Source organism: Bactrocera latifrons, unplaced genomic scaffold (genome assembly GCF_001853355.1).
Source record: "Bactrocera latifrons isolate USDA-ARS-PBARC rearing strain unplaced genomic scaffold, ASM185335v1 scaffold_12, whole genome shotgun sequence".
Lineage (NCBI taxonomy): Eukaryota > Metazoa > Arthropoda > Insecta > Diptera > Tephritidae > Bactrocera > Bactrocera latifrons.
The window spans coordinates 2,894,429-2,907,197 of record NW_017534630.1 but is presented as its reverse complement, the minus strand read 5'-3'; the positions used below and the strand labels follow the sequence as shown (position 1 = coordinate 2,907,197).

The window sequence follows — 12,769 nt, the reverse complement described above, 5'->3', positions numbered from 1 at the left end:
AAAAGTAGGGAAACTGGAAATGGATCGCCTTTACATTGTAATGGATATAAAAGCCTTTGTATGTACTTATTCTGAACTAACAACCACAATGGAATATAGAAATGCAAAATATTTAAATGGAGGCTCTCTTCTATAAATGAGACAGAAATCTCGCCCCAAGCTAATATAGAATTACCCCAAGCGGCTCATTTTACTAAACTTGTGACCTATAGACCTCATTGTTGAAAACAAAGTGGCGAAATCTCTGAACGCTCAGAAACTCAGAAAAAAATAAATTTTTGATGAATAGTGCAAAGTTCGTTAGGTTTAGCGTAATCAAATTAAGCACAAAAGCCCTTACGACCCATTCACAATGAGCAATTGTGCGGTTCTTGTGGATGATTGGTTTGATTTAGAGATTCACTTATCGATTTTCAAGCTATTTGACCAGCTCTTAAGCACGTATGCATTTTTATTGAATAAATATATTTGTAGGTGTACATAAATACATACTATATATAATACCTTTTAGGAAATTGAGTAGTTACACAGGCTAAACGATTATTTTTGAATTAATATGGATTAGAATATCAAAGAGGGTTTTGTTATAATTTGTGCAAAATAAGGCGGAGTCTACTCGATTCTAATTCATTGCCAAAGCGAATATCGAATAATATAGAAACCGTTTCTTTTGCTAAGAATTTCAGAACTTTCATGGTTTTACTGACAAAAACCATAAATTATTAGAGATGCCCTAAGGTGTTTTAAGGCTATTGTAAACATGGCATATATGCTTCGGGGGAAGGTCAATTAGGGTTTAAGCACAAAATAAATGCAACTATTGAGCAATTTACATTCAGTGACTCAATTCCTACAGGGATTTCATAATGTATTTCTCAGAATTATTATATTTCCATATAAAATAGTTACATAAGCATTAAGAACTCATTATGCGGTATTTTGGAGACATTTTTTGAAGTTTTGAAAATTGCCTTAAATCTCGGGAAATTTGGATTTTCATTACAGAACCGGAGCACAGCAAATCTGCAGAATTATAGCAAGTAGTGGTTGCAAGTCCACGTTAACTAAATATATACACACACACACACAAAGTCAGTGAGCAGCAACCAAATATGTTGCACTCGCAAGTGCTGGAAATGCTGTTGTTGTTCTTGTTCGGCTGTCTTTGGAACTTGCCACAAAAGGTAGTTGCTTGTTTGCCAAGGCCTTAGGTGCTGTCCGCCGCTTTCCATTTAGTTGCCAGCGGTTTGTAGCTTGTATTTTGTTTTATCTTTTCTTTATTTTTTAAATTTGATTTCAATATTTTATTTTACGTTGCGTTTACCGCCTTTGTTATGTCATTTATTTTGAGTAAATAAAGGAACACAGACGTCGTGACAGCAATTGTGGGCAAAATAATAATAAAGCAAGAAAGCGACTCATAATAATGTCCGCTCATTGTATTGTCAGTGTGGCAAAATGACAGACGCGACACTTGTTACGCTTCGCTGGTGAATAGTTTAAATAGTGGAAAGGTGAAGGAGTTGAGCGCACAGTGCGACAATTTGATAGTGAGATTGTTTAAAAGAAAAAAAAAAAAATAATAATAATAATAATCTTGAGGACTTTGCTTTATTGAAGATAAAAAATGGTTTTGCTACTTTGCTGATAGTTGTAAGTGGAGGCATATAACATATAGTGTGCAAATCCAATTGAATACAGTTCGTACCTTTCTTCATGATCCAATTGTATCAAAGCATTATAGGCATAGTTTTGAGTTCCTCATGATCTTTCTCATGAGCTTAAACAAGCCTCTAGTAATTTTCACACATTAATGAAAGTAAAATATAACGTTAATAACAAGTAATAATACCTAAAAATTTTTCAAACAAGTTCTCAAGAATAGATGCATTTTATATTCTCTAAGCAAGCCTTCACACGAATTAATAAATAGGCATTCTCTAATCAACTCACTCTTATGTTTGATTCACATAGTACATATGTAGCACTTTTACTTCGCTTTGCATCAGACATTTTTTACAGCAAAATTTGTTGTAAGCTTTTGTATGACAGCGTTTATACTGAAGCGAAACGAAACAAAGCGAAGCTAAATTTGAAGCTTTCATTTGACATTTTTTGAATAAAATTATGCTTCCTATATACTGAGCAATTTAATTTGTAAAGCATTACGATATCGATATATATGATATGATATACAAATACCAGATTTTTACGATACTGCTTCTTGTGAGATTTGGTCTTTTACACATGTGACCTTCAGACATTTGCGGTTCCTTTCCAATTTATTATGCCGAGCTTTTTTAAATTTTTAATTTCTTATGTACATATATACATACATATGTATGTATGGATATTTAAGCGAAATATTAATCTATTACTGCTCTCAATGAGGATATAACTCATAGCTTACAAATGGCAAATTAATGAATGACCTCGCCCCAGTAGAAGATGTTTTTATTATTCTTGAAATATAGAATTTCAACTAACGGATTTTTGAGTATCCAGGGTAAATCATTGTAACGTCTGTTTTAGTATATAGTATTTTTTGCGCTAAATTTCCTATCGTGTGAAGTAGGACGACATTTGAAAATAAATTTCCCTGTAGCTTTCTGAGTTTCAGTTCACCTAAGGATAATATAGAAGAAGGTGGGAATATCTGATACTAACTACCGATTTTAATAGTATTCTTCAAAAGCATTATTATGCGAAGCTGTCATTACGTAAACTTCAATGATATTCGTAGTAAGCCTGGTTTTCATTTGATCTGTCGAAATTGTATGACTGTCAATTGATTGTCATAAAATGTGACATAATGAAAATCAGGCATTATTACCGCGTGTAAATATTCACATGTCATATAAATATGGTGTGTGTTTTCGAAATAATCGATTACAGCTAAATATCATTAACAATGTTTGTAAATAAAATAATGGTTTTAAAATAATTGCGATCTCATCGGAAGTGGTCTAAAGCTATTTTACAAACTGCATTAAAAAGCGGTTTAAGTTTTTATAACCTGAATGGGGTATATTAGGTTTTCCATGATGTTTGTAGGAAAGTTTGCTTTTTTCAGACGTTGCAGATGTTAAGATATATAGAGGATCAGTTGACAAGCTGAGGCGATTTGGCCGTGTCCATCGTCTGTCGGCATATACCCGAAATAGTCTCTCAGTTTTCGAGATAACAATTTAAAATTTTCAAGCGGCTGCTTCTCGGTACCGCCGATATCGGGTTACAAAATCAATAAGATTGTTCTATAGAAAACTTTTCTGTTTGACAAGAGTCTTCACGAAATTCGGCATATGTTATTATTTATGGAAACCCTACAATGTCTAAACAAAGTTTTCAGATCGGATTATACTACGGATAACTTACAGACAACATAATCGGCCTACTGGGTGTTCTATTTGTAACACCATAATTCATCTTGAGACCCAGCACTCATTGTTGGATAACATTCGACCGTGCAGACCACGTCCAGCATACAGTGAAGAAAATACAGAAGCCATAGCTGAGAGTATATACGAAAACTGTGGAGAGACAATTCGACGCCGTTCGCCGCAACTCTTACTGACGTATGAAACGATTTGTTACATTTTAAATCGATATCATAAATTTAGAGCCTACAAATTACAGGTTCAAAACGGTATCACTTCGCTCTATGGGCTCTTAAAAAGTTCCAAAAGATTCGACGAAGAGTAACCTGAAGAGATTCAACAGCTATCATTTCATTAAGAAAAAACAACCATATGGTGTGGTTTGTGGGCTGGTAGAATAATCGGGTCACGTTTCTTTAAAAAGCCTTGATTTCCACATTATACTTAAATTTTCTGTGTTTTTTCTTCCAAAAAATAGGGATCCTCGAGATTGAACACTCTTAATATATATATATTCGAAATTAACGCTTAATTAAATCTTCCCCTAATTTCATATAAATTATTTAATTGAAAGGACAAAGCTATTAAAAATTATTACTATTAAAGCAGAATATCTCTTAGTCATCACTTACATCGATTAAAAACCAAAAATAAAAAAGTATTTAAATATAAATATATGCTAATACGAAATGTCGAAAATACTTCCGTTATAGCGGTTTAATATTTGGAATGTTCAATTACAGAGTGAAATTCTATTAAATGATAAGCAAAATAAATCATAATATGGAATTGTCAAAATCGCTACTAAACTGAGTAATAAAATATCTGTGTATAAGTGAGTGGAAATAAGTACATAGTTAACTGTTTAGAGTAACATTTTTAGCCCACTAAATATATATATAATTGGCGACAACAACGACATATCAACAGCAGTTAGGCTGTTTGGCAGCAGCTGATGCGCCCATTGCAGCGCACCTTGTTGTGGGCGGTTTGTCACTCCTAACTACAAATAAGCCATTAGATGACACTGCTTGCTGACATTTTCAAATGCTTTTTACAAAATTGAACTTTTTTTATTTTTGAGTTTTGCATGTTTCGCATGAAGTTGTCAAAAATCCCGGTTGTTTGCGTTGTTTTTGTGCTTTTGTTGGGTTGCTGATTTGTGACAAATGGTTTTCTACATTTGACATGAATATGCAATGTCGACAGTGTCGCAGTAGCTCTATATCTGTTAGTTTAACTGAAGAGTAGCATAAGTCGAAATATGGGAAAGTGAAGAAATTGGCAGTATTTGTTAGTTGTGATATGAGAAAACTTATGCAGGATGGCAAGTATTTGATGGGAAATGAACGGGTTTTAAAAATAGTTTTTTCTTTTTTGATTTTGATATAGCATAAAACATGCAACGGCTGCTATTTTGTGTACTTAGCTTGCTTTTTGAGTTATATCACTCGCTGGTATATCGAAGATACGTCTGTTCGCCAGTTGCTGCTATCAGCGTGCATACTTTTATTGTTGTTACCGCGCCAAAAATTGATTTGTTGTCGCTAGTTTTTGTTTTAAAATATTGTTTGACACGGCGTATGAGCAACATTTCGGCAGTCTGACACAGGATAATGCTGTCATCGCATAGCCATGGCTTGTGAGCCATACATAGATGATGAGTATACATACGGCGATAGATAGGCAGACACTTTCATGTACATTTTATACTAAATACGCACCTCCACTATCTGCTCCTCCGCCAAACTTGCAACAACAATGAAAAATGTTTTCGAATTCTAATTTACAATAATAAAGGGCACAGCGAAATATCAACCAAAAATATGGTAATACCACGTTTTCCGCAGTTTTTGATTTTCACACACACACATACACACACTCACATATATGTGTACAACATATTTCTCACGTTCGCTGCGAAATTTTCGCAATTTCAATAAATCATCGCCACCAAATTTATGACAGCTCACATTCAGCTGTATATCATCGAGCGGATATATCGGGTGATTTTTTTGAGGTTAGGATTTTCATGCATTAGTATTTGACAGATCACGTGGGATATCAGACATGGTGTCAAAGAGAAAGATGCTCAGTATGCTTTGACATTTCATCATGAATAGACTTACTAACGAGCAACGCTTGCAAATCATTGAATTTTATTACCAAAATCAGTGTTCGGTTCGAAATGTGTTTCGCGCTTTACGTCCGATTTATGGTCTACATAATCGACCAAGTGAGCAAACAATTAATGCGATTGTGACCAAGTTTCGCACTCAGTTTACTTTATTGGACATTAAACCAACCACACGAATGCGTACAGTGCGTACAGAAGAGAATATTGCGTCTGTTTCTGAGAGTGTGGCTGAAGACCTGTCTCTTATACACATCTAGATGTGTATAAGAGACAAGTTTCGCACTCAGTTTACTTTATTGGACATTAAACCAACCACACGAATGCGTACAGTGCGTACAGAAGAGAATATTGCGTCTGTTTCTGAGAGTGTGCTCTTATACACATCTAGATGTGTATAAGAGACAGGGGCTACGTCAAGTCTAAAGTCTACAGAAATAAGCCAGCAACTATTCCAGCTTTGGAAGACAACATTTCCGAAGAAATTCGGGCTATTCCGGCCGAAATGCTCGAAAAAGTTGCCCAAAATTGGACTTTCCGAATGGACCACCTAAGACGCAGCCGCGGTCAACATTTAAATGAAATTATCTTCAAAAAGTAAATGTCATGAACCAATCTAACGTTTCAAATAAAGAACCGATGAGATTTTGCAAATTTTATGCGTTTTTTTTTTTAAAAAAGTTATCAAGCTCTTAAAAAATCACCCGATATAAAAGGATAACAACTTTCTGATTGAATATTATTATTTCTAGTGTGTGTATTTTTTTATGCTTATACACGGCTGTCAAACAATAATTTATGACAATTTAAACTTTTCCATAAATTACTTGTAAATGGTAACTTATTTAACGGCTGCGAAATTAATTATCCACTTGATCGGCCATAATTAATGGCGGCCTGTCAGGCGAGCGGACAATAAAAAGAAATCATAAAATAATTAAAACCGCACGAACGATTCAATTTTCGCCAGCTTCGGTTTACCGCGCAACAAACGCGCCGTACGCACCGTGCTGGTGAAGTTCGCCTCGATGCAAGCGGTGAAGGGACGGCGAAAGCCTTTGTTGTTGGCGCCACTCGTCGTTGTGGTCGATGTGCGACGCGCTTCGGCGGCGCTGTGACATTTAGCTTGTCGTTGATCTTTGTTTAGATGCTGCTGCTGCACACGATCCACACGCATGCTGCTCGGTCGTTTGGCAAGATAGTCGTTGACGTGCAGGTTGGAACCGTTGCATAGGTTCAAGTTGATCAGCAGCTCCTGTATCTGTGCTTTGAGGTGGACATTCTCGGTTTCGAGTTTTTTCTTTTGTTGCTTCATGCAGACCACATCGACGCGTGCGTTGTTGACACGACGCCAGAAATTCTCCATCAACGTCCAATTGGCGAAGACGTACTACGCGTGTGAAGGTGGGGTAGAAAAAATAAAGGAATGAGAGGAGTTGTATTTCGATGAGACAATTTCGAGAATTACTATTAGCTAAGGCTACTGTTTTACAGACTAGTTATATTTTGCAAGAGAACTATGCGGTTTGTATATGAGTAGACTCTTAAGAGCTAGCTTGTTTTGAAAAAAGTTCCCAAAGAAGCTCCAAAATCAAATGATTTGAGGGTATGTTAGGTCTTTAAACTTTTGCTTACTTAAAATATCCAAAGTTCCCTCAAATAACAATAGCTTTTGGTTAAAAACGAAACTGTGATAAGGTAAGGTTTTTGTTGTTGTTGTAGCGGCATAAAATATTCCTGACGCAATTTTGTGGAATGGTCGTGGGTTGACAGCCCTTGGACGGATAAAAATCCAGATCCGTCCCGGTTACTTGGCCCCAACTGTCGTGGGAACGGAGGTAGGTTCTTTCGGAGGATGATTCTCTCGATGCAGACAGTGACACACCCGGAACACACCCGATTTCAAGGTCGATGCCGATGCTACCAAATCTACAGCTATCACATGAGATTAATAGTGATGGGGAGAAACGTACTCCGAGGTCTGCCCTCCGACCTTTTAGTCGGACGAAGGTAGCCTTAGCATTAACCCGTCATCTATTTCTACAGGATGTTTTTCTCACACAGGTTTCAACCAAATAAAAAAAAGGTTCACCCCAGAATGCATAGTAAAGACCTTGCGATGTGAGCTTCGGAACAGGATACATAAAAATTTGAATGAAAGGACTTTAAAAACTTACTGACATTTAGAATGTTAACTCCAAAAAGTAACACATTCTGGATTGGACCTGCAAGAGTGGAAGTCTCTATTCAGCCACTCCGTTTCAGCGATTCAATGAAGTCTTGGAATTATTGCTCATTCATAGGACAGAAGATATACAGGCTTTCCATCTCTTACAGGAGGAAGAGAGGAGAAGAAAATTTCGTTTTGCACTCAATGCTTCGGATCAAGAGATTAGCTGACAGAACGATGAACTTGGCTGGGGCAATATCGGAATTACAAAATTACTGCATGGTAATTCATTTCAGAAGTTCAAGTTCAAGTTCTAGTAAATTGAGCTAAGTACTATTGGTGCTCAATTAGGTATAAAATTACATTAACCGTGTTTTCGACGAATTTTTAAAAATATGGATCTTAAATCAAACTTTAGAATAAATTTTTAAAGTAAAATGTAGAAAGAACAGTAATACCACCTCTTCTAATTTGGACGGTTGCTCCGAACGCTTTATTTCTTCTACTTCCTCCTGAGTTTGCATCTCTTCAAACATCGGCTTGGGCAGCGGTGGCAAGCCCAAAGGCAACAACTGCTCTTGCTCGGTCTCGTTTTTGCGACAAACGAGTGCCAGTTGTAGAAGGGTTTCACCCTCAGCTGCGATGCCTTTTAGGTGCTGCAAACAGACATACTTAATTTTAAAGCACTAAATTAAAGCGAGAAAATTTATTTCCTTTACCTTCAGCACATTGTAGCTCACGACGCTCATTAGCTTGAAACGTTCCTCATCGGCTTTCATTTCAGACTCAAAATTTGCTTTCGACTCCGACAAACGTTGCTGCAGATCATTTCTGAGCTTCACAAAATACACCACCTTAACTTCATTGTTCTCCAAGGTGTCGGCATAGACTAGCTTGAGATGAGCTAACTGATCGCTAGCACGTTCTATTTGATGATAATGATCGCGTATCGTATTGGCGCTCTCCTGATCACGTTCCTTCAGATCTATGTACTCAGAGTAGAAACTTTCGGTGTGACGCATATAACCGGCGAGCACATCTTGATATTCCTGCCATAGACGTTCGAGTTTCTCCTCACCGCTTTTGGTGATATTTTCAATGTAGAGTTGCATCTGCATTATAGTGAGAGAGAAAGAGAGGGAGAGGGGATTACTGGATAATGAATGGTTGGTAAATTTGTATATTTTGTTGTCATAATTTCATTGTGACAATATGTTTGACAGTTAAGAGCTTCTGACAGCCACATAATTGGAAATAATGCGCAGTTATCGTTTATCACAGACACTGACGTGATCGCGTGCCTCTTTGATTGACAAGCAGAGGTTTAAATTGAGTGAATATTTTATATAATGCGCGCTCAAAGTGCTTTAAATAGTTGCCTTCGTATGACTTGAGGCAACATGTCGCGCGATCATGTCGAAACGATCGCTTGCTTGCATATCGTTTGTTCCTCTCTGGATCTCGGTGCTTTTGCTCTACTGTTCCATTTGCTACGCGCTGAAGTGCCGCACGGACGATGGACCATCCGAGTCGGAGTTGAAACGTATTACGCGTAATTGCATGCGCAAGATCGGTGAAAATGTGCATTCGAACGGAGGAGGATCAATGGGTTCCAACAAAAATCACAATCATCCCTACGGACCGATGCACCAGTCGAATTTCGGGCCGCAGTATGGCGGAAATTCACGCTATGATTACAATTACGATTACGACGACAATGCCGATCAATATTATGGTAATGCAAATAGTCCAAATAACAACAATTACAATAACAACAACTATAATAACAATAATGGCAATCATGATGGTGATCGTAATGTGCTGCAACAACGTAATCGTGATCGTCAGCAAAATAATCATTCGGACAACAATAGATCGGCTTCTTCAGCCTCCTCGAACAATAATGGCGGTCGCTACGATAATAATGACGGAAATTATAATAGAGGTGTTGCGGGCGGCAATGGTGATGGTGTAAATCGTAACGGTAATGGTGGCGCTAACAGCGGTGGCCGCAATTCGGGTGGCAATGGCGGTAATGGCAACAGTCAACGCGGCTTCAATCAGAATAATTCCAATAATAATAACAATGGCAACAACAGAAATGGAAAAAATGATACAGCCGATGTTGCTTGTGTGGTGCACTGCTTCTTCGACGAGTTGAATATGGTAGGTCGTTCAAGAAGTTGTGTTAAAAACTCAGAGATCTCAATTTTTAAATTTTTATTTCCTTTTTAACAGCTCAACTCCGACGATTATCCGGATCGCTATAAGGTGCAGTATGGTCTAACACGTGATCTACGTGATCGTGAGCTGCGTAACTTCTACACCGATACCATACAGGATTGTTTCCACTATTTGGAGTCACAGCGCAGACGGGACAAATGCCACTACTCACGTGATCTCATCAATTGCATGACCGAATATGCTAAAGTGAATTGTGATGATTGGCAGGAGTTTAATGTGGTTTTCAATTGAATTTTGGTGATCTGTATATGTAGATTTTATAGAGAAACTCATTTTAAGGTCAGCAAAGCTATAAAAAGAATTTAGCAAACTCATTTGATTTTTTTCTTCTGACGTTTCATGCTTCGCTGAAAAGTTCTTGAAATTCTATATATAATGTAGGCCAAATTAATAGAAAAGGGCTCCACGAACTCTAAATTTATTACTAAGACTGATTTGCTCCCTTAAATGTTTATAAAACTTCTTCGACCGCTTAGTATCTTGTAAGAACAAATACTGAAGTAAGGTGCCTTACAGAACTGTCTGTTCTCAGCATTTTACGGATCCATAAAATTTTTTGTTAGAAAGTTGATATGATCATATACCTTGCGTTGCAATTGACAGTTGCCACTTTCGCCGAATTTTTTATGGCCATAAATCTTGACTGAAGCAAACTATAAACTCCTTCAGCCGAAAATATAAAGTCTTGATTTTGATCAAAGCTTGCCATAAAAAGCTTCGAGTTCACACATCATTTACGAAGCTACATCCAAACTTTCACTCTCAAACAAAAATAGAGGTGCTATTCCTCTAATTTTTTTTAGTTATTCGGAGATTATAATGAGAGCTTTAAGCTTATAAGTTACTTTTTCGTAGAACTGCCTAATGATTAGTTTCGCTAAAGTAAACTAAAAGATCAATTGGCCGAAATTATGAAAGCTCTGAGAGAATTAAAGAAAGCTTTAAAAAGCTTCAAGCTCATACGACCCATTCATATATGAAGAAATATAAAAACTTTCCCACCCATGTAAAAACAGTAGAAGTGATATCAAGTGTATTCGAAATGCTCTCACTTTGCGAGAATTTGGAGCTTACTATGAAAGCTTTAAGCTTAAGTGGTATTTTCCTACTTTTTTCCCGAACTGTCTAATTACTTCATAGTTCTTGAACAGCTTATGAACATTATTTCTCCAAAAGGCACTCAATGTAAGCAAGCCATGAGAAAGTTCGAGAGCTCGGATCAGGGGTGTGGGTCAAAAAAGGCTTCAAAATTGACGGAAATTAAGATGGACGCAGAGAAATTTTGTTGCCATGAGCTCAGAACTTAAATTAACTAAAAAGTCATTTGATCAAAATTATGAAAGCTCTGGGAAACTTAATGAGTTTCAAGCTCATACGACCCATTCATCTATGAGGAAATATAAACATTTTTACACCCATGTAAAAACAATAGAAGTGCTAGTGAGTTGTCTTCGCATTGTTCTCTTTTTGCGAGATATTGAAAGCTTTAAGCTTTAAAGGTATTTGCTTACTAGTTTGCAGAACTACCTAATACTTTGTAGTTCTTGAACACCTCATGAACATTATTATTCCAAAAAGTCGCTCAATAGCAGTAAGCCGTGAGAAAAGCTGAAAAGCTCGGAGTAGGCATGTTGGCAAAACAAGGTTCTTAATGAAAGATGATAAATGCTTCGTTTCATAGACGGGGGGAAATTTTGCGAATAATAAAAGTTCTTTACCTCACTCTTCAAGTCATCCAATTGCTGCAAATGCCGCTCCTCCCTTTCCGTTGCGCGTTTTTCACTTTCATCTTCCAGTTGATATTTAACGCATTCCAATTGGTCCAAAGCTGTTAGACGGTTTTTTTGAAACTCGGAGAAATCGTGACTATATTCTTCAAGAACTGCCGTTTTATTCTGTTCATAAGTGTCTTTGAAGAATTGCATGCGTTGTTGTTGGATGCCTATTAAACATGGTTGGAAATAATTTTAATTAAAAGCTTAACTTACATATCAAGAGATCGAATGCCGGTAAAGGTAAAGTTATGAAGATTTGGGGAAATCTTTTCGTATAGTATATGAATATAATTTTCTTTATACATCCTACCAATCATCTTATTAATAGTCTCCATATGTGATTGCTGCAGCGTCGAGTACATATCCTCAGCTATATCAATATCGTTGAGTAGTCGTTTGATAATTGAATCTTTACGATCGAGACGCTCTTGAAAAAATTTCTGCAACTCCACCATGTCTTTGCGCAGCTCCTGCACTTTTACCTGACGTAATATGGAACGCCATTCCTGATTGATTTTGGCCATATTCAGCCGACTAAAGGCCTCCTCCTTCTTGAGCTTATTCTACAGCGCAAAAATAGCATAAAAGCATAAAAAGGGGGTTAGTTGGAAATTTTCAGATCTTCAAAAATTTGTTATCACTCACTTTCATGAATAGTGATATCAGCTGCACTTTGCGGCGTCGCGCCTCCTCCTCGATATCGGCGCGCATTTGCATATAACGCGCCCGCTCCTCCTCCGACATTTTCGCCAATTTGTTCGCTTTGCTTTTCTTGCCCATTTTTTGATTTATTTAACTTTATTATTTTAAGAGACTTTTGTTGTAAAATATTTGCGTTTATGGCTGAAAAATTCGGCACTAGAAAATGTGTTGTGAACTCTATTGTTAGCTGTGTTTTGTTGTCTAAGTTATTTACCGCTTTGCTGTCTCCAACTGCTGTGTTGTTAAGCTGGAATTTGTTGATTTCCCCAAAGCAAATAGGTGGCAGGATACCATGACACTTTTATTGTGTTCCCTTGGTAATGTGCATAAATACATATACATATATATTAATGTATTAATATAAGAT

General features: G+C 36.9%; 2 protein-coding genes across 2 annotated transcripts; one reads left to right on the top strand and one right to left on the bottom strand.

Annotated features, from left to right (window-relative positions):
- Window positions 1–6,448: 6,448 nt before the first annotated feature.
- On the bottom strand, window positions 6,449–12,480 carry LOC108978218 (coiled-coil domain-containing protein 65). The gene is made up of 6 exons (XM_018948373.1): window positions 12,346–12,480; window positions 12,011–12,263; window positions 11,644–11,867; window positions 8,401–8,793; window positions 8,143–8,337; window positions 6,449–6,901 (listed from the first exon to the last, which is right to left on the bottom strand). The coding sequence occupies exons 1-6, from the start codon at window positions 12,478–12,480 to the stop codon at window positions 6,449–6,451; spliced, it is 1,653 nt and encodes a 550-aa protein (XP_018803918.1).
- Window positions 9,095–10,168, top strand: LOC108978253 (probable serine/threonine-protein kinase clkA). The gene is made up of 2 exons (XM_018948412.1): window positions 9,095–9,847; window positions 9,920–10,168. Exons 1-2 carry the CDS (start codon window positions 9,095–9,097, stop codon window positions 10,154–10,156), a joined length of 990 nt encoding a protein of 329 aa, XP_018803957.1. The 3' UTR covers window positions 10,157–10,168.
- Window positions 12,481–12,769: the final 289 nt, after the last annotated feature.